Source organism: Pelmatolapia mariae, linkage group LG22 (genome assembly GCF_036321145.2).
Source record: "Pelmatolapia mariae isolate MD_Pm_ZW linkage group LG22, Pm_UMD_F_2, whole genome shotgun sequence".
Classification (NCBI taxonomy): Eukaryota; Metazoa; Chordata; class Actinopteri; order Cichliformes; family Cichlidae; genus Pelmatolapia; species Pelmatolapia mariae.
The window spans coordinates 32,812,206-32,840,143 of NC_086245.2; the positions used below are offsets into that span (position 1 = coordinate 32,812,206).

General features: G+C 41.8%; 1 protein-coding gene across 2 annotated transcripts in view; it reads right to left on the reverse strand.

The window, feature by feature from the left end:
• Positions 1 to 2,470: 2,470 nt before the first annotated feature.
• The window catches only part of phf14 (PHD finger protein 14), a 178,881-nt gene continuing 153,413 nt past the window's right edge, over positions 2,471 to 27,938 (reverse strand). For both annotated transcript variants that reach the window (XM_065471420.1, XM_065471419.1), the window contains exon 18: positions 2,471 to 4,562. In XM_065471420.1, coding sequence (XP_065327492.1) covers positions 4,488 to 4,562 — 75 coding nt within the window. In that variant the 3' untranslated portion in view covers positions 2,471 to 4,487. The remainder of the gene's footprint in view (positions 4,563 to 27,938) is intronic.

Consider the following 27,938-nt stretch of genomic DNA (forward strand, 5'->3'; position numbering starts at 1 on the left):
ACAGCAAAATGTGTCAACATATTAGCTATTGTGGCAGCTGCTGCACTGTCACCAGTACCAACAACAACTAGTAACAAGCCATTGCAGTCAAAGGAGGCTGGTCTTGCTAGAACCAGCCGCGGAGAAGTGCAGGAGAAGGGACTGCAGTCCCAAGAAGAGAGGAAGAGACAGAGGACTTGAAATTAACGTGGTAAGAAAATAGATGGAAGGACATTGTGATGGCTGCACTTACAGCCACACAGTGGTAATATCCACCATGTTAGTGTAGAGGCTTATAAGTAACATTGCATTCACATTTGTCTTTCTTTAAATATAGGAATTAATTTACAGGACAATAAATAACTGGTTTTGGTTTAGAATTAATTCACATATCCACATAACACTGCATTCTAAAATAAGTGCGCACATTTTAGTTTACACTGTTATGTATGATTAATCTTTTGTTTTCTGAGTTACCTTAGTTGCAGCTGTTCCAGTCCCTTGATTAAGGAGCCAAGAGGTGGAAAAGGGGCGGAACAAGCTTTAAAGGAAAACTGCAAATTGGTTCATGCCATAACTCGGGACCATGGGGGGGAAATTGGAGTTCATTATGTTAGGTTTAGTTAGGCTTTGTGTGTTTTACCCCTTGTGTTTTTTTGTGGGCTGATCAGCCACTATTTAAGTTTCCCCTTTGTCTCGTTAAGTTAGGTCAGTTTGTTTGAGTTATCAGTAGTGTTGTCAATTTTGAGTAGAGTTCTGTTATTTTGACCTCTTTTATGGGCCCAAGATTTTGATTCTTTTTGCATGATTTAACCAATTATGTTTTTTTGGGTTAAATAAAAAATCATTTCTTTGGACTTTAACCTGTGCCTAAGTCTCTTTGACTGCTCGGTCCATCACAGACATAATAAGAAAGGGAGAGATTCAAGTATCTGAATGTTTTAGTTTTCTGAGCAGTCATGATGGGCTGTCTGGAACAAAAACTACAGGGTCTATTTTTTGTCCCCGTCCAGGTCTGCCTGAAAGCTGAAGGCTCTGCCACCCATTCTACTTTTAAATAACCTAGGAACCACAAGTAAACCAGCAGTATGAGAGTGAAGTGCTCTATTGGGGTGACTAAGGGACTATGAGATAACATGGTGCTTGATTATTCAAGAACTTGTATGTTAGGAGGAGTATTTTAAATTACTTTAAATTGATTTTGGATTTAACAGGGAGCCAGTGAAGAGAAGCCAGAATGAGTGAAATATGCTCTCTCTTTCTAGACCCTGTCAGTAGTTTTGCTGCAGCATTTTCAATCGACTGAAAGATTTTTTTGTTTTTTTTTAATGAAAACCTGATAATAATCAATTACAGTAGTCCAGCCTAGAAATAATACATAATTAACTAGTTTTTCCAGCATCACTCTGAGATGGAGGATCTCTAATTTTAGAGATAATCTGCAAATGGCAGAAAGCAGTCCTACATATTTGTTTAATATGCATATTGAAGGACATATCCTGGTCAAAAATGAATCCAAGACTCCTCACAGTGCTACTGAAGGTCAAGGTAATGCTATCCAGAGTAAGCATCTCGTTTCCTAACATATGTCTTGATGATTTTTAGGTACCATAACCTCAGTTTTATAGGTTATCCAGGTACTTATGTCTTTAAGACTTTCCTGCTGTTTAAGTAATTGCTGTGTGTTATCTGGATAGATGAAGTTGAGACATAGCAGTGAAAATTTATGCTATTCCTTTTACTGACACTGCCTAAGGGAAGCATGTATACTGTAAACAGAACTAGGACAGAACCCTGTGAAACTCCATAGTTAGCCTCAGTGTGTCAGGAGGTCTCTCCATTTATATGAACAAATTGTTGTCTAGCAGGACACGTACAGAGATGTTTCACTGTCAGAGGCCATAAGAAGAATCCATTTGTAAGCTTTACCAATGCCGTTTCTGTATTGTGATGAGCCCTTACTGAAATTCTTTGCTAAGAACTTATGCACTGATTAAACCAGACCTAAAAGAAAAGCACTATGTGGTCATCATGTGTTCTGCTTTGTACGTACTGCACGTTAGAAAAGACCGTGTGAGCTGTGTAAAATATGTCAACCCGATTGTTCTGAAACTGTATGAAGAGATATACATGGCTTATTGAAATTCACCAGAATTATTTGTTACATCACAAACAAATGTATTTGCTAACTAAAGAAAATGGTAAAGCAAAATGGTGATGCATTTTGCTTTCAATATGAACTAAAACACTATATTGTGTAGACTACCAAATGGTGAATATTCTGGACAAGCCCCAATTCATCACAAACGTTGTGAGTTTGTGATGAATTGGGGGTAGTATAGTAAAAAGGAATTGATTAAAACTCATAGAAGATTCCGAACGTATAAGTCAAATAATATCAGCAAAGCAACGACTGAGAAGCACTGCCATGTACTGTGCAGTTACTGAAAGCGCAAACACAAAGGAATACACAGAGTATTGTTCAAAACTACAAAAGTATACCCAATATTAAACACAGCAACATAGCATCATGGCATTTGTTATACAATATCTGAGACATAGTGGCTTGTATAGTACTGTCTGGTGAAGCTTGGTTATCATAGTGCCAGACGGTAATCCGGCTCCTGTAGTATTTTCTGGCTTTGTATAAAATGTAAAGTTCTTGGTTTTTTGCAACTATTACTTTCTGATGATGTGTTACTCCTGGTAGTATGACGGTAAACAGGCTAATAATTAGAGAATGAGACTTTGAATGTGTGTTAGTGAGTTTAAGTGATGGAGAAGCATTTAGGCTTTCCAATTTGGATTTATTGGCACTTTAAGGGATAGCTTCAGATTTGCTGACAGGCAAAAAATCTGACAGGCCATGATCTCTGGTCAAATCTAATGATTCATTTACTCTCTGTTAACAGTCATAGAAACTAAATGTAGTCACCACTTTCAAACATTTCTAAGGTTGTGGATATTGTAGCAGTTGATGTGAGATAACACTTTTGCTGCTTTCTTTACAGTGGCCCTGAGAGGTCAAACACACTGCAACTTAAAAAAATACCAGCAAATAGAAAAAAGGTCTAATAAGCACACAAAACTCCAAGACACAAATCAAAAGTTGATGGAACAAATGATTCAAAAATACTTCTAATAATTCTGTTTTTTTGTGAGCTGGTGCAGTGTTTTTTTTCCTGTCTCCACTATGTTTTATTCACCTTCTGTTGTGTTTTGTGTGCTTTTATTGCATTTTTCTATTTGCTGTCGTTAATAAAGGAAGACAGGATAAAGACAGCATGTCTTTATCCTGTCTTCCTTCGGTCTCCCCAACCGGTCACAGCAGATGGCCCCGCCCCTCCCTGAGCCTGGTTCTGCTGGAGGTTTCTTCCTGTTAAAAGGGAGTTTTTCCTTCCCACTGTTGCCAAAGTGCTTGCTCATAGGGCGTCATATGATTGTTGGGTTTTTCTCTGTATGCATTATTGTAGGGTCTACCTTACAATATAAAGCACCTTGAGGCGACTGTTGTTCTGATTTGGCGCTAAATAAACAAAACTTAATTGAATTGAATTTCTTAAGTTGTAGTGCACTTGACCTCATAGGGCCATGCTCTTTGGCCTCAATTGATGTTAAATTTCAATTGCAAAGTGAGTGAGAGCATGGACATTTAGTTATGATTACAGCCTACAAGCAGGTCAGGTCAAACAACCACCTGGCTATGAAAAAAAAGTAAAAGAGTTCCAAACTAATTCTACTTTACAAAGTATATAAATAAAATACTTAAGTAGATATATTTCCTAAACAAGATATTCATTAAGATCCAAAGGCAAAATGTAGCATAGTAAGTTTTGTATTGCTGAAAATAAAAGTAAAAAAAAAAATCAACAAAAAAACAAATCCTAAAACCTTATTTTCTCACTTGTTTAGTTACATAAGTTCATAAGAAGTAGGAAATAAGGTGGTATGAATAAGATACAAAAATAAAATGCTCCAGTTAAACACACATTGAAAGTTGTTGGAGGTATTACTGCTGACCTCTGACTGGTTTAAGTGTGTAAGCATGGTCAGCAGGGAATAGGGGGTGCTCTATGGGCTCTGACGAAAAAGTGTCATCTTGTAAACAGGACACTGAGCATACTTTGTGTGGAAATGACATGATGATCATAAGTGTATAAAAGCAGAGTAAAGAGTCAGACACTGCTGTAGAAGGAGCTCAGTAATATATGTTTCTGTGTGTACTCCTGTGCTGGATGATTTCATGTGCTTCATAAGGCTGTCTGAAACCTGTCGGTTTCACCCTCATCCATAAAAATTACAAATTCTACCCTTGAAAGTAAAGATATCAACATTTGAATACCATTTGTCAAAATACACCTCTGGTTGCTAACCTAAAGTAGAAGCTAAAAGCTGTTTGTCTACAAACTTTGGGAAACTAGTAGAAAGTTACATGTGCTTTAGTCTGAACAACAAAAGCAGAGTGGCAGCGCAGCCATTAAGGTGTGTTTGTGTCCTCTCTATCTGGATTAGTTTGGATTCTCCCGCTCTGCTGTTTCCTCTTGAACAGTCTCATCTTCCTCCATCGGCTCTTCCTCTTCCTCCTGCAAAGACACAGCACACTTTTATATAGACAACATATACACAAAAACCACTACAGTGTTTTCAGGTTCCCTGACCAAAACTAAGGAGGGATAAGGTGTAATTTGTTTCTACTTTCAAAACAGTCCTTGTAATTAATATCATGCTAGTTTGTCCAGTTACTCAAGCCTCTTAAAACACAAGGACTATTTACAAAAATGGCTGTCATTTCTAAACACTTAATCCAACGCCTTTTTACATTTACTTTTAAAAGTAATTATAAACACAATATAAGGATGGTTTTTATTATTTTTATGAAAATCCCTTGTAGTCATTGACTCATTTAAGGATTGTAAAATATATTTTTTGTTGTTGTCGCTTATATTAACTTTGAGGTGTAAAGTATGAGGTATGAAAATCTGTCAGCATTCTTCTGAACCTCCAAGCAACAAGACGACCTTCGAGCCTTACTGTCCAGCAAGAATTTCCCCCTCTTTCTACACAGAAAATAGTTATCCAGTAGGAGTTGATCTCACTTCTTGGCTTATAATAGAATACTGAAAAAAGAGACACTAAAGAGTACATCACCTGCTGTTGCCTCATTAGGTTAGCATGTTAAAATTCAAGTCACACAGACAAACTAATTCTTTAAATAATAGTAATGTTAAGTTATTTCATTTTTTTTTGCCAATGGGGTGTGTCGGGCTTAATTAGAGAAACTCAATAGCTCAAAAAAGGCAGTAACTGAAAATCCATCTTAAGATAAAAAATATTGCAGCAGGAGTATGACACCTTAATGTAATTGTTAGCTTTGATCATATGCACATGCAAAAGACCACTGCTATGGGGAAAATAAAATACTGAGGGATGATCATGAACACTGGGTAAGGGAACAGAGTGATTCAGACAGAAACGAGAACAAGGGATCAGCTTACCCTGCCCACGACAGGGTCACCGGGGCCCACCTTTTGACAAGGCCCCACCATCCATTGTAGGTGCCGTAGGTGTCTGGTGCTATATAAATTAGTAAGGAGCTGAAGCTTTTTTTTTTTTTTTGTTCTCAAACTTTTTACATCATTCCCCACATGGCAGGAAGGATATTTTCACACCCCATCTACGCAAAACATTGACAGAAAAGCTGCAATTTAATTAGATAAACTCATTCACAATGAATCCTTCAGTAATTTTTGTTTTAAACAAACAACTTTCATTTCAAACAACTATTTGTGACTTTTGTCACTAGACTGCTTCAATAGTTTGCACCACTTGTTCAAAAAAGTAACAAGTTAAACAGAATGTGAACATTGCCAAACATGGAAAAATAAAGTTCAGTCTTAGTCCTATAAAAAAAAGAAAAGAAATCCAGAAACTTGTGAACGGAGGTGAAAAATATATTATTTTGTGAGAATTTAATACTATTCACTCTTAGAGGCTGAGGGGGCCTGTTTATGACTGCAGAGCTGTGGCGGCTGTGAGGGAGGCAGATGCACATGAGCTGCATCCCCAATCACGCCTCACGGGTTTAAAACAGAATGAACTAGGTCCTGTTGTTGTTGATGATGTGTGTAGGCTGTAGCCAAAAAACTGCAGCCGCGTGTGTAAGTAGACAGCCACAATCCTGGGTTTCAGCACCACTGTAAACGATGCACGACAGACCCGACCACATGTCCACACTTTTCAGTACACTTCTTTATTGCAGCTGTCGACTTACACACGCAGCTGCAGCGGATGTGCATATTATTAACGTAACTGCAGCAAATTTCTTGGTTTAATCGTAAAAGTGATTCCGATGTTAAACATTAGCTCCGCATGACTTTTCTGCCAGGTAACTTGCCACACACTTTGACAACCACTGGGTTAAGGGATAACAATTTGCTCACCTCAACGAAAAACACAGGCACAGTTTTTGAGAGGCGCTGAACACACTCGCCCACTATGAGAGGCAGCAGGCAAGGATGGGTGTACTCATATCTCCCTGTTCAATGCCAGCATTTTGAAGTTTCCTGGATGGACGAGAATTATTTCCCTGCCCTTGGATCACGTTGTCTCATGACTGTTTAGAATGCCCATCCTTTTTGGAGTCACTTGGTGGGGTGGTAAATGGTAAATAGACTGGTTCTTCTATACACCACAAGTCAAAATATTGGATAAACCTTCTCAGTTAATGACTTTTCTTTATTTTTTGCTCATTTCTACATTGTAGATACATACTGAAGACATTAAATATATGAAGCAAGATTATGTGGCAAAGGAAAAACAAATCATAAATAACTCTAAATACAGTCCCGATCAAAAGTTTAAGATCACTTGAAAAATGGCAAAAAAAATCATATTTTGCATCTTAACAATCTTAACAAGTTTCCAAGTAGAGCTTCAACATGCAACAAACAGAAATGGGAGTGAAACAAAACATTTTTTGAGCACGCAATTTATTGAAAACAACGCTGTGGCAGGCGTGGTTTGTGGTGTGGCTAAGTTTGTGGTTGTTGTGTGTAGGAGGCGGCTGAAAAGCTGCGGCTGTTTGAAGGCAAAAGCAACTGAAATAAAGTGTGTAAACCAGTGAAATATGTGGTCGGGTCCCTCATTCCCATTATATTCGTGCTGAAACCCAGGAGGTGGCATGGCAGAACCACAACCGGGCAAACCAGTGGAGGCGCTGGCCCGAAACTTGCTGCCACGCAGAGAGGGCAGGGCAGTGTTTTGACGCCAGGGGGAACAGCTGCAGGACTGGTCCGAGCCCTGGAAGCAGCTGACAATGAGTCTGGCAGCTTGGGTCGGTTCCTGGCTGACACCACTGCCAGCCCTCAACTGCATGGGGGAGGGAGGCGACCTCCACTGCCAGAACCGGAGGTCAGCACGCGGGAGGGACCTGCTCTGCACGGGCAGAACGTAACATTCCCACACTGAAGGACAGTGCACCATCCAGTCCAGCACGCTGGCGACCTGTCAAGCTGCCTGAGAGCTGCAGGTTCTGTCCACGTTTGCTGCGCCCCCGCCACGCGCCCGGCCATCAGATCCCATTCATCCCTGTTGCTGGTCCATCGGCCGGGGATAGTTGCGGCTGATTCCCTCTCCCGCTTGCTGGTGGGGAGTAGGTTCGGCTGGATGGCTAATGTTGTGCCAAAGGTTATGGAAAATCGAAGTCCTCTTGCTACATTCGCCAAATCCTCTACTAGGAGTAACTTTTGACAAAGCTCTGACTTTGGATGTTCATGTTAAATCTCTGGTTCTCTCTTGTTTTTATCATTTGAGAAACATTGCTAAGCTGAGTCTCATTGTGTCCCGCTATGAACTGGAAATTGTCATACATGCATTTGTTGCATCTCGTTTGGACTATTGTAATTCTCATTATAGCTACAGAAATCTCAAAGGAGAAGATACCCCTAGGGTCTGCGAGAGCAGGGGCGGAAGAAGACCCTTTCTGGACGGATTTAATGGCAACAAACCACGGAACGGTACCAACGATGAATAGATCAACCAGCATGGCTAATAATAGACCATCAATGATGGTAGGAAAGAAACTGCAGAACTGCATTTGTGGCTGGTCAAAACTAACAACTGACATGGGCCTTAAAATCCACCAAGGCAAGTAGAAGTGCCTCAGTGAGCTGAGAAAGGGGCCTCGCATTGACACATACTTTTTAAGAAGTGAGTCAAATCAGTCGATTGAAGTCCAGAGGCAGGAGAATCCCCACAGCCCTCAGGGTATCAGCACCCCGTTCAAAGTTCATTGTCGTACAGACTCCCCCATAGTCTCCAGATCAGAACTCAGTCAAATCCAGCCAGTAGCAGTTCCCAGTCTAGAACTTAGTCAGCCACACCCAATATTAGATTCTAGCTCAGGGCCCGGCCATTTAATATCAGCCCCTAGCTTGGAGTTTAGTCACCAACAGCTAGCAACACACTTGTGTATAGATGTAAGCCAGCCACAATCAACACTACGTTCCAGCCCAGAGCTCATCCAGAAACAGCCAACAGAATCTTCCAACACTGAGTCTAGCCAACCGCTACCAGCAAGGAAAAAGGAAGATGGAAGCTAGGAAAGATCAGATTCTGTGGCCCAGATCCAGTGAGAAAAGAGAGTGGGAAACCAGTGACTCGGAACTGGCTCTTATACTAGATCAACAAAAGAGTCCAGTTGAAAGGAAGCTGGAGAACCTGGGAACCATCATCTACAGCTATGGGGCCGAGCGATTTGGAGTAAAGAACAAGACTCAGAGACAGCAGAAAGGCCATTTAAACCAGTTAAAGTCCAGGAGACAGCGGGAAATTGATAGATTAGTGAAAGAGAGAAGACAACTCAGGAAACAGTGGAGGAGGGCCTATGAGACAGAAAGGGAGGGACTCACTGCCCTGCAGGAGGAAATAAACTAACAACTTACTAAGCTGCGAAGAGCAGAACACCTCAGACAACAACATAAGAAGAAAGAATGGACAAGGACCCTTTTCTACAGCAACCCATACAACTTTGTTAAGGCCTTTTTGTTGAAGAGAAGAGCGGGTGCCTCAAAATGCCCATAAAAGACCTGGAAGAGCATCTGAGGAAAACTTACTCTGATGATCAGAGGCATGAGCCAGTTACCATTCCGAGTGATATGCTGCCTATCCAGGCACCTGAACACCAAATGGACATAAGACCACCTACATGGAGTGAAGTGGAGAAGGTAGTGAAGCAGGCAAGAGCAGCATCAGCCCCAGGACCTAATGACATCTCATATAGGCTCTATAAAAACACCCCACGAGTCTTCAAATACCTGTGGAAGCTGATGAAGGTAGTGTGGCAGAAAGGAGTGATTCCAAAGGCTTGGCGAAGAGCAGGAGGTATTCTGATCCCTAAGGAGAAGAACTCCTCATCCATCAGCCAGTTTCGCCAGATCAGCCTGCTGAACGTAGAGGGAAAGATCTTCTTCAGTGTCTTGGCCCAAAGGCTATCTACCTTCCTGCAAAGAAACAACTATATTGACACATCAGTGCAGAAGGCCGGCATCCAGGGCTTCTCGGGATGTCTGGAGTATGCCAGCGTCGTCTGGCACCAGATTCAAACTGCCAAGAAAGAACGAAGAGACCTTCAAGTGGTCTTTTTAGACCTTGCCAATGCCTTTGGGTCAGTTCCGCACAAGATCTTGTGGATGGCCTTCAACTATTTCAGCGTACCAAACCACATCACAGGACTGGTCAAGACCTACTTTCAGGATTTACAGTTTTGTGTGACAGCTGAGAACACCACTACAGCCTGGCAGCACCTGGAAATTGGAGTTATGACAGACTGCACGATTTCCCCTCTGGCATTTATCATGGCAATGGAGTTGGTCATGCGGGCATCCTGGTGGGTAGTGGGAGGTGAGAGACTCAAGAGTGGCCTTCGTCTTCCTCCCATTAGGGCCTACATGGATGACATGACCATCACTACAACAACAAAACCATGTACTAGGCGATTGCTACAGAAGCTCCTGGAAAACATAAACTCCATTCTTGCCCATTCTAAGCCAAGTAAATCTCGCAGCATCTTCATCACAAAAGGAAAACTGACAGCCGAGCAATTCTATATCAGTGGAGAACCAATTCCAACAGTCTTAGAGAAGCCCATAAACAGCCTGGGACGGTGGTATAATGCAGACCTCAATGATACGTGGCAACACTGCACTCCCAGAGAAACTGAATCTCTGGTGCTTCCAGTTTGGGTTATTACCCAGACTACTGTAGCCGTTGACAATCATGCCAATCGACTAGAGAGGCTAGTGAGCTCCTACATTAAGAAGTGGCTTGGACTTCCCAAATGCCTCAGCAGCGTTGGACTCTACAGCGACGGGATACTGTCATTGCCTATCCCCTGCCTGGTCAAGGAGTTTAAATGTGCAAAAGTGAGGCTTGAGATGTCACTCACGGACTCCTGGGACCCCATAGTGAGAGGCACTGCTCCCACCCTAGCAACGGGGAGGGAGTGGACCCCAGCCACATCAGTGCTACAGGCGAAATCCGCTCTTCGGCATCGTGACGTGGTGGGTCACGTCCAACAGGGCAGAGGAGGATTTGGTCTTGGCGCAGTAACAACTCGGTGGCAACAGGCATCTGTAACCGAATGTCGAAAAATGGTGGTGGAGGAGGTGTGTTGACAGGAGGAAACAGCCAGACATGCCAGAGCCATGGCACTGGCCAAACAGGGTTGCTGGATGAATTGGGAGAGTGTGGAAAAGAGGAAACTCTCATGGAGTGAAATCTGGGGCATGGAGTCTAATAGACTAAGTTTCACCATCCGAGCGACATACGATGTGCTACCTTCCCCAATAAATCTGCAGCTGTGGTTTGGAAAGGACCCATCCTGCCCCCTGTGTACAGTCCCAGCAACACTCAAGCACATCTTGGTTGGTTGTAGGACTAGCCTTACTCAGGGCAGATACACATGGAGACACAACCAGGTTCTCAGGTGTCTCGCCGAGAAAGTTGAGTGTAAAAGAAAATCCATCAATCCAAAACTGAGGAGCGTCAGTTTTCATCAACATTTGTCCGGGAAGGAGACAAGCAAAGGACAAGCCCCTCAACCCCAGACCTGGACCCGCTGAAGGTTGCCAGGGATTGGCAAATGCAAGTGGACTTGGATCAGAGGCTAATTTTTCCCACAGAGATCGTAACAACAACTCTGTGACCAGACCTCTTCCTCTGGTCTAACTCCCGAAAACTTGCGTACGTCATTGAGCTGACGGTACCATGGGAGGAAGCAATTGAGGAAGCATTTGAGCTGCGGTATGCCAACTTGGCAGCTGAGGCAGAGGACAGAGGCTGGAAGATCAAGGAGCGCCCGGTGGAAGTGGGGTGCAGGGGCTTTGTTGCCAGCACAACAGCAAAGCTGCTTAGAGAGATTGGGATCAGAGGAGAGGTGCAACGGCAGGCTATAAAAGAACTAGCTAACACTGCTGAGAGGACCAGTCACTGGCTATGGTTAAAAAGGGCTGACATCACTTGGGCAGCTAAGGCAGTCAGCTAACTGCGAGAGAAAAGAAATATTCCGCTCTTCTCCTCTCTGCTCTTCTTCCCTTTTCTGGGAGGCAGTGGGAAGGTAGAGCGTACAGCCCGATCCGGCGGGGAGGTGTGGGAAGCCAGATCGGGTGCCCCCCTTCCGGCTCTCCTCTCTGCTCTCTCCTATCTTGTCCCTTTTGTCTTACTTCTCTCTATCACCTTTTATAATAATAATAATGGATTGCATTTATATAGCGCTTTTCGAGACCCTCAAAGCACTTTACAATTCCACTATTCATTCACTCTCACATTCACACACTGGTGGAGGCAAGCTACAGTTGTAGCCACAGCTGCCCTGGGGCAGACTGACAGAAGCGAGGCTGCCATATCGCGCCATCGGCCCCTCTGGCCATCACCAGTAGGCGGTAGGTGAAGTGTCTTGATCAAGGACACAATGACCGAGACTGTCCGAGCCGGGGCTCGAACTGGCAACCGTCCGATTACAAGACGAACTGTCAACTCTTGAGCCACGATCGCCCTCTTTTCTATCCCTTTGAAGAAGTTAGGCTCCATAAATGCTAAAGAGGTAAGTATTATTTCTCAGTTTAAATGAGGCTAGTGAGCGCAGTACCTTGTAATACCTACAGCATGCGCTAATAGGATATTATGGTCGACAGTATCGAATGCTGCAGTGAGGTTTAACAGGACAAGCACAGAGATGAGTCCACTGTCAGAGGCCATAAGAAGATCATTTGTAACCTTCACTAAAACTGTTTCTGTTCTGTGATGGGCTCTGAAACGTGACTGAAACTCTTCAAATAAGCCATTCCTCTGCAGATGATCTGTTAGCTGTTTGACAACTACTCATTCAAGAATCTTTGATATGAAAGGAAGGTTGGAGATTGGCCTATAATTAGCTAAGACTGCTGGGTCAAAAGATGGCTTTTTAATTTAACTACTGCCAGCTTGAAGGTCTGTGGTACAGGTTGATCATATTTAAGACTGAAGCATTAACTTAAGGCTGGACTTCTTTGAGGAGTTTTGTGGGAATGGCATGTAAAAGACACGTTGATGGTTTGGAGGAAGTAATTACTGAAGTTAACTCAGAACAATCAACTAGAGAAAAAGACTGAATATCTGAATGTCAATGATACCAAATGTACCTGTAGACAATGTGACATCTGTGAGATGATTATGAGTAATTTTTTCTCTCATGGTTAAAATTTTATTTGTAAAGAAATTCATGAAGTCATTACTAGTTAAAGGAATGGTTAGTTCAACAGTGCTCTGACTTTTTGTAAGCCTGGCTACAGTGCTGAAGAGAAACCTAGGGTTGTTCTTATTTTCTTCAATCAGTGATGAATAGTAAGATATTCTAGCTTTATGGAGGGCTTTCTTATAAAGCATCGAAATATTTTTCCAGGCTAAATGATGATCTTCTAAATTTATGTACGCCGTTTTCTCTCCAGCTTACGAGTTATCTGCTTTAAGCTACGTGTTTGAGAATTATAGCAGGGAGTACTTCTGATTTGAGGCTCTTTTTCACAGGAGTTACAGTATCCATAGTCATACGTAGTGAAGAGGTAAATTATTAACAAGATAATCGACCTCTGTTTGAGTAGCAATCTTGTAGCTGTGTTGGTACAGGGCTTTGAAGATGATAACAGTGGGTGAATTATATTCTTAAACTTAGTTACAGGACTACAACACTAGTTGGTGCTTGTCATGGCGGTAATCCCCAAATTAGATGAAGGGAGCTGTTAAGTTGAAAGAGGAGTCCTATCAGGCTTAGTTAGCTTGTGGGTTACCAGAGGAAACTGGCAGGTTCCAACAGGCCAAGCAGATGCACTAGAAAAAACACTATATCCAGATGAACAGAATCCACTTTTTAGGAGGCCAAGCAGAGTGCAGCCAAGAAGAGTGCAGATCTGATAGTAGCTGAAGCAAAATCTTGGATGTGGAAGGACTTTGGTGAGGGCATGGAGTAAAACTTTTGGTTGACCTTAAAACAAATCTTGAAACTGGTGCTCTATTCATACTTTTCTTGTCTTTTCTAAAGCCTGTCTTGTCTGGCAGATTTTGCGATCAGAATCATGATTTGAATGCACTCTTGTTCATACATATTTGACATAAATCTAACTAGGATGCCTCCTGGATGCCTAGTAGGTGACGTATTCCTCGCTTATCCCACTGGGAAGAGGCCCTGAGGCAGACCTTGTGTTGGAAACAGCACAGTGTCCCCCCAAGGGAACTGCCCAGGGAGAGGGAGATTTGTTTTGTTTTTTTTGCTGAGACTGCTGCCCTCACAATTTTGACCTGGATAAGGGGTAGAAGATGGGTAGATAGAGGGAGGGAGGGATGGATGGATGGAAGAGTATATATATATATATAGATATATTCTCTTCTCTTCCATATATATATATACAGTCAGGTCCATAAATATTGGGACATCAACACAATTTTAACATTTTTGGCTCTATACACAACCACAATGGATTCCAAATGAAATGAACAAGATGTGCTTTAACTGCAGACTGTCAGCTTTTATTTGAGGGTATTTACATCCAAATCAGGTGAAAGGTGTAGGAATTACGACAGTTTGTATATGTGCCTCCCACTTCTTAAGGGACCAAAAGTAATGGGACAATTGGCTTCTCAGCTGTTCCATGGCCAGGTGTGTGTTATTCCCTCATTACCCCAATTACAATGAACAAATAAAAGGTCCAGAGTTCATTTCAAGTGTGCTGTTTGCATTTGGAACCTGTTGCTGTCAACTGCCAGGATGAGATCCAAAGAGCTGTCACTATCAGTGAAGCAAGCCATCATTAGGCTGAAAAAACAAAACAAACCCATCAGAGAGATAGGAAAAACATTAGGCGTGGCCAAAACAACTGTTTGGAACATTCTCAAAAAGAAGGAACGCACTGGTGAGCTCAGCAACGGCAAAAGACCCGGAAGACCACGGAAAACAACTGTGGTGGATGACCGAAGAATCCTTTCCCTGGTGAAGAAAACACCCTTCACAACAGTTGGCCAGATCAAGAACACTCTCCAGGAGGCAGGTGTATGTGTGTCAAAGTCAACAATCAAGAGAAGACTCCACCAGTGTGAATACAGAGGGTTCACCACAAGATGTAAACCATTGGTGAGCCCCAAAAACAGGAAGGCCAGATTAGAGTTTGCCAAACGACATCTAAAAAAGCCTTCACAGTTTTGGAACAACATCCTATAGACAGACGAGACCAAGATCAACTTGTACCAGAGTGATGGGAAGAGAAGAGTATGGAGAAGGAAAGGAACTGCTCATGATCCTAAGCATACCACCTCATCAGTGAAGCATTGTGGTCTAAGTGTCATGGCGTGGGCATGTATGGCTGCCAGTGGAACTGGTTCTCTTGTTTTTATTGATGATGTGACTGCTGACAAAAGCAGCACGATGAATTCTGAAGTGTTTCGGGCAATATTATCTTCTCATATTCAGCCAAATGCTTCAAGACTCACTGGACGGCGCTTCACAGTGCAGATGGACAACGACCCAAAGCATACTGCAAAAGCAACCAAAGAGTTTTTGAAGGGAAAGAAGTGGACTGTTTTGCAATGGCCAAGTCAATCACCTGACCTGAATCCGATTGAGCATGCATTTCACTTGCTGAAGACAAAACTGAAGGGAAAATGCCCCAAGAACAAGCAGGAACTGAAGACTGTTGCAGTAGAGGCCTGGCAAAGCATTACCAGGGATGAAACCCAGCGTCTGGTGATGTCAATGTGTTCCAGACTTCAGGCTGTGATTGACTGCAAAGGATTTGCAACCAAGTATTAAAAAATGAATGTTTGATTTATGGTTCTTCTTCTGTCCCATTACTTTTGGTCCCTTAAGAAGTGGGAGGTACATTTGCAAACTAATGTAATTCCTACACCGTTCACCTGATTTGGACGTAAATACCCTCAAATAAAAGCTGACAGTCTGGAGTTAAAGCACGTCTTGTTCGTTTCATTTGGAATCCATTGTGGTGGTGTATAGAGCCAAAAATGTTAGAATTGTGTTGATGTCCCAATATTTATGGACCTGACTGTATATATATATGTAATAAAAAAATAAATCCCTCTCTCGCCCCAGTGGGCGGCCTATCCTTCAAGCTTGGGTCCTCTACCAGAGGCCTGGGAGCTTGAGGGTCCTGTGCAGTATCTTAGCTGTTCCTGGGAATGCGCTCTTCTGGACAGAGATCTCTGATGTTGTTCCTGGGATCTGTTGGAGCCACTCGCCTAACTTGGGAGTCACCGCATCTAGTGCTTCGATTACCACTGGGACCACTGTTACCTTCATCCTCCACATCTTCTCCAGCTCTTCTCTGAGGCCCTTGGTATTTCTCAAGTTTCTCATGTTCCTTCTTCCTGATATTGTCATTTGGAACCACTACATCTATCACTACGGCCGTCTTCTTCTGTTTATCTACCACCACTATGTCCAGTTGGTTAGCCGTCACCATTTTGTCCATCTGTTTGGGGTGAAACCCTCCATGCAGGGTCAGGAGTTTCCTGGTCTTGATGTCAGTGGCTTGTATCTCCTCCTTTGGCCAACTTATTATCCCAGTAGGGTACCTGATCACGGGCAGGGCGTAGGTGTTGATAGCCCGGATCTTGTTCTTACCATTCAGCTGACTCCTCAGGACCCCAGACCTTCTGCAGGTACTTGGTAGTTGCAGCTTTCCTAGTGGCCTCTTCATGGTTTCAATTTGCCTGTGATTCCTAGGTACTTGTAGCTGTCCTCTATGTCTGCAATGTTGCCTTCTGGTAGTTCGATCCCCTCAGTTCTGACTACCTTCCCTCTCTTCGTTATCATCCGACTACACTTCTCCAGTCGGAACGACATTCCAATGTCATTGCTGTATATCCTGGTGGCGTGGATCAGTGAATCAATGTCTCATTCACTCTTGGCATACAGCCTGACGTCATGCATCTACAGGAGGTGGCTGACAACTGCTCCATCCCGTAGTCGGTATCCGTAGCCAGTATCCGTAGCCAGTCTTGTCAGTGATCTCACTGAGGGGGTTCAGGCCTATGCAGAACAGCAGTGGGGACAGAGCATCTCCTTGGTAGATCCCGCACTTGATGGTGACTTGTGCTATGGGCTTGAAGTTGGCCTCTAGCGTTGTACAGCACATCCCCATTGAGTTCCGATGAAGGCTCTTAGGGTCCTGTTGATCTTGTATAGGTCTAGGCATTCCAGGATCCAGGTGTGGGGCATTGAGTCATAGGCCTTCTTGTAATCAATCAATCAGTGCACAGGTTGGTCAGCCTAGTCTTGCAGTCTCAGCTGAGTGCTCAGTCTTACCAGTAGCTGGTGTTTTGTGCCTTTAACCAATCTCTGATGGCTCCCCCTTGCTGTAGCATGTGTGTTGAACCTCGTCAATCTCTAGCTGTGAGAGCAGTCCCTTCTTCTGAATGTTGGAACACTGAGCTACTAGTTGTTTTGCCGTCAATGATGATGTTGGGTATCGACGATTTCATACATCCCTCATCCTATTCATGCAATCCCTTCCGCCAGGGTTCCTTGCGTAATAGCATTCCAACAAAACCCCATTTGCTTCTCTTGCCCACCGATGCCTTCTTGTTCCAGTAGGCCACTTCTCATCAGGGTGCCCTGGTTCCTCAACACCTGACGTGGACCTTGTTGATCAGGGCGATGTCCGAGCCAGCATGACTTTGTATTTATCTCTCTCACTCAGGTATGCGGTAGGCTTGCTTAGTATGGGGGGTCTAGCCTTAGGACCCTTACTGGATACAGACGCCCCAGGCGGGAATCGAGCTTGCGACCCTCTACTCCAAAGGCGTGTAGTGGAGAACTGCTGATAATGGATGTGACTGGAGGGTTGTACTTGACCTGCAAGCCCAATGTTTAATTCGGACAGTTGTTTTCTAAAGAGACAACCTCATGAGTTTGGTCAACTGTTGCCACCAGGAATGCCCTTTGTCACCTATTCTTTCATAATAGGTGTAGCCAGGTGGCAAAGGACTTCTACTTTGGTGGCCTCAGAATCTCATCTCCGCTTTTTGCAGATGATGTCGTTCTATTGGCTTTACCACGTGGTGGCCTCTAGCTCGCACTGGAGCAGTTCACAGCTAAGTGTAAAGCAGCAGGAATGAGAACTAGCACTTATAAATCTGGGGCCAAAGCCCTCAGATAAAAAAGGGTGAAGTGCTCACTCCAGGTCAGGGATCATTTGCTGCACCAAGCAGAGCTGTTTAAGCATCTCAGGATTTCAGGTTTACGAGCCAGGGGAGAAGGGAGCAAGAGATTGACAGATGGATTAGGCGGGCATTTGCAGTCATGCAGAGGCTGTTTGTTCCTTTGTTCATACTTACCTTTGTTTCTTTGTTTTGAGCCTTAGGTGTTAGGTGTTTGGGATCATCACCATACCTGCCATCACCAGCCTTAACCAAGAGGAGGAGTTTTTTAGGGAAAGTTTTCTTTGTTTTTGTGTTTTTCGAGATTACGGACTAATTATTCAAGAGTTATCTTAGAGGGATTTATGTAAATGAGTTAATCAGTGGAGTAGTGAGCTTTATGTAATTCTCATTTCCCTGAGGAGGAGCGGTGAGCTGTGCTGCCTAGGCCATATGCTTTTTGATTTTTATTATTATGAGTTAATCTGGGGAGCTTAGGTTTAACTTTCATGTGTTATGGAGATCACTGTAAATAAATTGGTCATATCTGGGGACCCAAAATATCCGCTGAGTCTGCTTACCTACCACCTTGCTTGATGGGGTGTCACTCATGAGGTAAAGCAGGTCATCTACTAATCGGAAGGTTGGTGGTTTGATCCCTGGCTGCTCCAGTCTGCATGCCAAATATTCTTGGGCAAGACACTGACCCCAAGTTGCTCTCTGATGCATCCATTGGAGTAGATAGAGAGTAGTTGGATAGAAAGCACTTAAGCATAGAAAAAAGTGCGTACACTGGGTGTATAAAGCACTGTGAGCACTCTGGGAGAGTAGAGAAGCGCTATGTAAGAATCAGCCCTTTTACCATTTTTGAGCCAAACTACGTTACAATTTTCAAAAATATGAGAGCTGCTGTGAATAAATCTGCCATAACAACAAAAAATAAAAGACCAAATGTGATTAAACTAATCCTTTTTATCTATGTCCATTAACTTTTTGCACAAATTGTCCTGCTTTGACTTACCCTTTAAAATACTAGACATGATCACCAAGTGGACCCAAAAGACCTTTGCAATACTTTATGTGTTTAACATACAGTTGGTGTTCCTACTGGAGCAGTTACAGTTGCAGTTATAAAGCAATTGAAAGCAAGTTAGTTAAAGCAAGTTAGTTCTGTATAAGAAAATCTCTGTTATTTCTTTTGTCATGTTAAGCTACTTCTTATAAATGTTAAGAATATGTAACTTATTAATACATTTTTTTCATACTCCTGATAATATGTTTTTAGCATGAAAGATGGACGCGACCACACAGTTCACATTTTCAACATTCGGTTGTTGTCTCTACCACGCTTGGTTGCAGCTTTTCAGCTACAACCCCCACACACAACAACACACCTCAGGTCCGGGCACGTTTTGTACAGGGGAGGCATGATGAGCTGATGGAGTTCCGGTGTGTCGGCCTCCCCTGAAGCCCCGCCACAATGTTCATCATGTTTGAGCATTAGCAGCATCCATAGTCTTCTGTAGTAATTAAATACAACTTTATTAAGAAGAAAGACCTGTCCTGCTTCATAGTAGTTGTTGCTAGTTTTGCTGTTGTTGTGCTATACTATTAGCAACCTTGTGAGCCACCTGCTGTGGATGATATTATAGTTATAGCTTATAAAAATTATAGAATTTTCTGATTTGGTCTGCAATGGAAAATTTGTGTCTCACCTTATTGAAGTCCAGCTTACTATTGGTATGTATTTTTTTTTTAAACAAAGAATGAGTGTGAATATTTGTAAACAAACTAATTGCAACTGTGTTCATTATCAGGTTGGTGCCTACGTGACTGTGAGAACTGAGCTCCCTACAGCTGAACAGACAAAGATTCCCACAAAGATTCCCACATGTTGGCTACAAAGGAGCTGCTATTATTTTACCTTTTTGTCTATGCCAGTTCATGCTGTATCAATCACTTTGCAAAGGTTTTAACTTTCTTTTAATAAATCTCAGAAAATCAGTTTGGTTTCATGTTGATTCAGGAAAACCTGGATTTAGACTCCATGAGTCTGAAAGGGTGCTTACCTGCAAACAAATTACTGAGGAGAAGAGTGCCTGGCTACTGAGAGCAGACAGTGACCGCTGAAATCTCAATTGATAAAGAATCCAGAGTGGAGAGAGTTTTTCAAGGACAAATAATTTGATTTAAGGAATTTGAAATTATTCTGTGTTTGGTAAGAGGGTCCACCATTCAGAGAAAAATTCTGTAAACACAGTTGGTTTGGGCTGATCGCCAGAGGGAAGATGCAAATCAACACTGTTAACCTGGGCTGAGGACCACCAGCAGATGCAAATTATCACCGTTAGTTTGGGCTGATTGCCAAAGGCAGACGCATGCTAATGGCATTATGGGTTACATAAGGGACAACTTACTGGGTCTGAATTCACAAACAGCCATTGGTTGATTAGTTGTGATTGAGAATCTACAGATTGGATGAATGAGATTGAACTTGAGTACCACCAGGAACAAATATGGGGAGCTCAAAGTCCAAAACAGAAAGCCGACTCAAGAGGTATAGCATAAAATAGTCCAAATGTCCAATTTATGAAAAACAAACATGGTGAAATATTGTAGCAATAAAATGTGCGGATAAATTAACTTTAATTTCTAAAAAATGGGTATTTCAGTATAAGATTAAATAATGCAAAAAAGGGGAAAAGGAAGATGAGGAGACATTAATTAAAAGAGAAGTAGTATGTGTCATTTAATATAGATTGAAATGATTATTATCTTGTGGCAGGACTGCAAGAATCAGAGAGGGAACGTGTTAACAGGCAGGGATGAAAAATTATATTAATTAAATGCCTCAGTGTGTCAGTAGCAGGCAAACCAAGACCTGGATCAACCTCGACCAACATCATCAGACCTACATCAAGGGCCAGGTTTGGCTACATATTCCACAGCTTTACCGCCAGCCATCTTGAACTGTGAAAAACATGTTTCAACGACAAAAAACCCCTCTCCCTTAACCCTTTATTGACCATGGGCCCACCGGCGGGCCCATTTTACAGGTAAATTTGAAGGGCCGGTCAATAAAGGGTTAAGACACAATACAGTTCCAGAGCAACTGCACTGACATCAAGAATCAACAGCAGGTGTCCAAACAATGGCATTGCCCTCAACCTTAAAAGGAGATCAGCAGCATATATAAACACCATCATGAAAGAAGAGATACCCTCCAAATTTAAAAGGTAGGAAGTTCACCTGCAATATATGTGTGAATGGGCTTAGAAAGACTGTCTTTCTGAGAATTTGAGATTTTCCACACATGTAGCTAAAATGACATGGAAGAGACAGAAAAATAAGACAAAGCTGAAACAAACCTAGCATGGCATGGATGGTTTCACTGGTGAATGGTATAAGGCCTACAGGGAGGAATTAACTCCTAGACTAAAGGCAGTGTGTAACTGGGTCCTTAAATGAGGGGAGGTTACCTGCTCATGGAAAGAAGCGGCCATATCTGTTGTTCCAAAGGAGGGAAAAGATAAATTGAATTATAGACACTATCGACCAAGATCAGTATTAAACCTGGATTAATCTTATTAATCCATTAATTTATTAATCTTGACTAAACTGGGTTTATCCATCAGAGCCAGACCCAAGACAGAATTAGAAGGACTCTCCACGTCATACATCATATAAAAAGAATAATATAGAGGCAATGCTGATAGGTTTAGATGCCGAAAAAGCATTTGACTCTGTAAGATTAAAACTTTATAGAGAAATGACAAAGTTTGGATTTCATCAAATAGTCATTAAGACAATTCAATCAATCTGCAATAAACCAACAGCCAAAATTAAAATAAATGGCAGTCTATCGGAACCATTTACTCTTGAAAGATCATGCCGACAGGTCTGCCCCCCTCTCACCGATCTTATTTGCTCAGTTTGTTGAACCTCTTAGCCAGTACATAAAACAGGATAATCAAATTAGAGGAATCAATATACAGGGAGACAGTAAGGAGCTGATGATATTTTAACCTACCTAAGCCAACCAAATGTATCCCTACCTAGAATCATGATGATAATAGAGGAATTTGGATCACTATCAGGCTATAAATATTCAAAAAACACAAGTTATGACCTTTAACTGTGGAGGGCCAGGAGTGACAAAATGAATTAATTAAATATACTGTTAAATGATTAATTAGATGCTTTATTAATGAATTAAAATTGGAATTAATTAAATATTTCAATAATTAATTAAATGTTCATTCAATTCATTTAAAACATTTATTATGTATTTATTTTGAATTTTATTTAATTAATGATACATTTAATAAATTAATTATTGACACATTTATTTAATTATGTATTTATTTAAGTCATTTTGGCACTCCTGGCCCTGCGGTTGTCTTCATGAATTTATTTTATCTGTCAGCCTCACCCATCAAAGTGTCCAATGTCACTGCAGGTAACATGTACGTGGAACATTGTAGTGACAAATAAAGGCTCATCATCAAGTCAGGGGGCGGGGTTAACACTGATTAAGTCAAAACCATTGCTTTGGCCTGGTGGCCATTGTTTCAGTGCATGAAAGAACATGTAGGACCTAACTGAACTGTGCTTTGAAAAACACTGGTTGTGTGTCACCAAATACACTTTTAAAATTTTTTAGCCGAGAATGTAGTGGTTTATTCTTCAGATATCTGGTCGGTTTGTCGACCAGAGCCTATTTGTAAAAGCGCTTCGATGATTTTGGATATGTCTGCCCAGCCCAGTCTCACGGCAAAGGGTGTGATAGAACCGCTCGCCTCGCAAGCGCAGACAAAGCGTGGGTCCTGGTACACAACTGTCACAACCCCTGCTGGCCCAACCTCTCGGAGGTTGAACACCAACTTAATTTATGTCCTGAGGTTGTATCTATCGGGTCTTTATCTCCTGATGTTCGTATGTGTCATACTTGTTTCAGTCGCCAATTCTGTATTAACCCTCTCAAGGCAGGCGTTGCCGATTTGCAACAGTTAAAAACTAACAACCTGATTACCCCACATACATATTTTATGAGTTTTTTTTACTCAGAAGTACCACTGCAGGACTTGGTTGTGCATTAGCAACAAAAACTTAATTTGAGCCTGAGAGGGTTAAATCTAGCATTAAAACATGTTGGAGGAGAGAGAGCAAATAAATCTGATTAACATCTTTGTGTTTTTTCCAATAATCAGTGTGACCTGTGTATACAAACGTAAACTTTAAAAAATTATTAAAAGAGATATCGTTGGTGTTTCTGTCATGTAGTAACTGTTAGGTTTAACTGCACAAAGCTTGTTCGACACTATGAATCACATACAGACTTAATGATGTTCGACTAATATTTTCATTGCAAATATTAATGATGAGGGTAAACAGGCAGTCCAGCTACTGTCTCAGAACCCTGTATACCATGGTGCGAGGTCAGCATATCCAGGATATCTTTTTGTTATCTGGAATCCTTATTAGTCCCAACTATTAAAGAGATGTGAAAATTGAGGCTATGTGACAGTCTAAAGGCTAATCACTTCCATCTATTCTGGTCCCGCCCCAAGTTACTTCATTCTGACAAGATATCCACAAATGTTTTGAAAAGATTTTTGGACCCAAATCCCTTTTGATTTCTTATATGTGTACTTAGGCCTGGAAATCCCAAACAGAACCACTCCAGCACATAAATATCTACTGAGAATTATTATAATTTCATCTAAGAAAATCTTGACTAGGAAATGGCTCCAAACAGACACACCAGGAATGCAAGAACAGTACAATACTGTCTATCAAATATTTGTCTGGGAGAGGCTTATTATGTCTTTGCGGCTTCAAAGACAAAAATTTAACAAACTCTGCTTCAAATGGACCCAATATGTCATAAGTTGCTGGTGTACTTGGATTTTTCCACACAACCATTTCTAGGGTTTACAGAGAATGGTCTAAAAACAAAGAAAATATCCATAAGTCCATAAATAGCCATAAGTCTAAGAAGAATAGCCACACTACTTTGAGCTCATAAAGGATAATCACTCATTACAACTAACGTATGCAAAAGTGCAATTGTGAACACACAACTCATCAAATCGTGAACCAGATGGGCTACAGCAGCAGAACACCACATCAGGTGACACTCTTGTTAGCTAAGAACATGAGATTGAAAGCAAAAATTTGAACAGACCATCCAAAATTTACCAACAGAGAATAGGAAAAATAGTGCCTGGTCAGATGAGTCTCAATTTCTGTCATTTGGACAGCAGGGTCAACAATCCTGATTTTCTTGGCAAACTTTGGGCCTCCTACTATGAACTGTGCATTGTTTAAACATAACAGCCGGTCTTAGCATATATTTTCTGATGGCTGCTTCCTGCAATATAATTCTGGGTTAGATAACATAATCCCTAGTTCTTTAATAAGACTGGGGTGTTTCACTATGGGAATCTACTTGACACGACCAAATATAGAAGCTCCAATCTCACCACATCTGTCTGTGACACACCTGTTGAGCCATGATCAGGGGTCCAGCCCCTCATACTAACATGGTCAGCCAGCTGCTCCATACTAATTCTAAGCACTTTTTTTTCTGTGCTAATCGCAACAAGTTGATTCTGTTCATTTGGACGTAGCAATTTCAGAGGGAGAACTGTTTGTAGAGCAGATGTTGTCCTTCTTCTCTTCTGGATCACTGGAAGCATTCTTTAGGTGCCTTCCCAGCTTTGACAAATGTTCAGCTGGGATAACCACATTTACTCAGGGCATTCTTAATATGATGTTCTTCTGCTTTCCTGGCCGCTGTGCCTGTGGAGATTGTGTTCGGTCTGTGTTGTAATATCCTGATGACACCCAGTTTGTGCTCCAGTGGATGATGAGAATCAAACCTTAAATACTGATCCAAATGTGTTGGTTTACGGTACACATCAACATTTAAATGTCCCCCATTACTGATGGAAATGTCACAGTCTAAGAAGACTAGCCTGTCAACTTTAAATGCTCCCTGGTGAACTTGATGTGTTGGTTCACCGAGTTAATGTCAGTGAATTGTGGTACATCCTGAGATTTGATTTTCATCCAGGTGTCATCCACATACCTGAACCAATGACTTGGTGATGCAGAGTTGGATAACAAAGCCAACTTTGGTCCCACCGGGGCCAGAGAGCTCTTATAGCCTTAGGCCAGAGATATGTCCTGAAATACACTTTAGTGAGTCCAGAGGTCAACTGCAAACAAGATGGGGTGAATGGATAAAGTATGTAACTCACTAACTTGCTTGGCAGTGGTTAGAGCCAACAGTAGAGTGGTTTCAAGTAGGAGAAACTTTAACTCCAGGATCAAGGGGTGGTGGGAGAGGATGTCTAAAGCGACCAACAGATCCTATAATGTAGGGTTGTCAAACTTAGAAAACACAGCACCTCCACTGCAAAGCACTTAAAAAGGATGTTTTTCAAAATACCACTCTTCAAAAACATGCAATAAAAAGACAGCAGGTGGACAAAGCTCTTGCACTCTAAATGATGGCAATAACCTCTGAGGCAGGCCTGCAGTATTTAAATGACACCTTTTGATGGGAAATTTTGTTAAACCATTGCTCAACTTATGTCTGCATGAGAGCAGTTAATTAAGGTGTACCTGCAAGGGGACTTGTGAAACAGGAAAAACGTTGAGAAACAAACAAACTGAAGACAGGACAGTTGGGGTCGAGGTTATAAAGATAAGAACACTGGTTCTCATCACATTATAAATGAGGGCAAGACACTGCATGCTTTAGTCGTACTTTGTCCACTGCGTTGTACACTGGTGTGGACTCTGTACATCTCCTTACTGCAAGTAAAACCTGTTGAAAATGTGTTTTTGTGTTTGTGAGACTCTGTGGTCATTGCTTAAGTGTTTTGATAAAAATTATTTTGACAACTTTCATGCACAAGTCCAGAGAGCCAACCATCATGGGTGAGGATAATATATCTGCCTCCGTGCATGAGATAGAATGTCCCTGCTGATGAGTGGACACTGTTCATTCGCTTGGAACTGAATTATATTTGACAGACAGCCACCCTCTCTACCTGTAAGATTAAGTCTAATCTAAAAGGAAAGTATTAAGTCTAATACTTTCCTTTTAGATGATGCATAAGGTTAGGGCTGAATCATGTGACCCTGATTCCTCCCACTGTTGCACTGCATTAGGCCTAGGCTGCTGAGGACTTCCCATGATGCACTCACTATACACCACTCTGCATTTAGTCAGTAGCTCTTATAATCTCTGGCTCTCTTCTATAATGTGTCTTTCGTCCTGTCTTCCTCTCTTCACCTTCAACCAGTCGCAGCAGATGACTGTAACTTTGAACATGGTTCTGCTGCAGGTTTGTTCCTGTTAAAAGGTATTTTTCCTTCCCACTGTCGCCAAGTGCATGCTCTTAGAGGGGTAGTTTGATTGCTGGAGTTACCTTTGTATTATTGTGGGGTCATTATCTTGTAACTTAAAGACTGTTAAATAAATAAATAAAACTGAATGCTGTGATTGTAGCCATTCTGTGAAAGGTAATTGTGGCGTGGGCGTGGGTGTGACAGCAGAGCGGGAGTGTCTGTGTCCCAGTGAAAACAGAAACCACAGTGAAATCACATTCGGAAATAAAGTAGTGCTGTCATTACGTCCGTGTCCTGTCTACACTCAAAAAAATGAACTCAGCCTATCTCTGCTTTTACTAAAGTAGATTTTGTTGTTTGTTCTTAATAAACTCGATTTTGCAAAAATTCTTAAAGTGTTTGTGCAAATTTAATGAAATGTTGTTACTTTTTGTTGTTACACAAAGTCATTGAACTGTGTCAACGTAACATTGTTGAGTAAATTCACAGGTTTGTCCCTCTGCACATACTGCTGCGTGCAGAGCCCGCCTAAATAAGGGCCAATGCGCATGCGCACCACCCTCTTTCTCAAGCTTGCTTTTTCTTCGCCATGTGGACTGGTTCAGCCGCATTTTTGTCCAAAAATCAGGTAAGAAGTAATTTTTCTTGTAAAGCCCATCTACATATATATGTTCACACGTCAGTTAATGTCGCAAGGGCAGGGTTTTGCCCGGTAAAGGTTTGCTAACGTGGACTTGCTGCACGTGAGTTTCCAAATGATTTTGGAGGGGACTCCATTGCAATAGCAAAGCTCTGTTTTCAGCCCAAATGTAGTGTAGCGCTAGCGTCGGTATGCGTCGGTACGCGTCGGTACAGGCAGCGCATTCGGTCCGGCACGCACTTTCGCGCCGAGTTTATACTCGGACGCCTGACTGCGTTGCACTTTAGCCAACAACAGTGGAGAAGCGCTCCTCGCTAGCAGACAGGTTAGGGTGTATTTTCTGTCTAATATTTCAGCTTACGTTTTGATGTAGCTTGCAGAAAGCATTTAGTAAACTGGTGTAAGATGAACTGCATTAATGTTGTACAATGTCCATGGGATTTCTCACTCGACTTTTAATGTCAGATTACACACACATTTACACAATATGCAGTGGTGATGATGTAGATCAATAAATTCATTGTTGCAGCATACAATATTAAAAATAAAACTGATTAATATGAAACATTAACAATGTGCAAATTATTTAGTTTTTTCAGGGACAGTGTAATGAAAATGTCTTTTGTGCTTCTCCCCCAGATACGTTGATGTGGCAGTGCAAATTGTGCAAAAAAGTGGTGTCATCACGAGCTCTGTTATTAAAACACTACAGGTTAGTTCATAGTAGACAGCAGTATCCATGTGCCTATTCTGATTGTGTCTGTGTTTTCAAAACATGGAATGCTCTACATAGCCACTTAAGCAGATCACATACCCAAAGAACTCTAGACAAGTCTGTGAGTTTGGCAACATTTAACTGCCATTTGTGTTCCTGCTGCAACATAGCTTCAGAGCAGGAGTATTTTTCTCACATTAACAACCATCTAAAATGTAACAAGACTGTGCATTGCATGTTTGAGGGTTGTTCTTTCAAAACAAATATCTATGGTACATTCAAGTCTCATCGAAATAGGAAACACAATCCTTATACCTTAAAAGACTTTAAAATCGGTATTGCTAACACTATTGTAGGCCAAATATCAGCTGATGACAGTACAGACACTATTGTAGAAGAGGACATAAGTGCAAATATTGATCACGATACAACTACAAGTGAGACTGAAGATTTGGCAAATGTAATAGAACTTAATTTTGCATCTCTTTTACTTAAGTTGGAAAACTATTTTCATGTTCCCAGCATAGCAATTGATGAGTTGCTTTCAGAATTGCACTACCT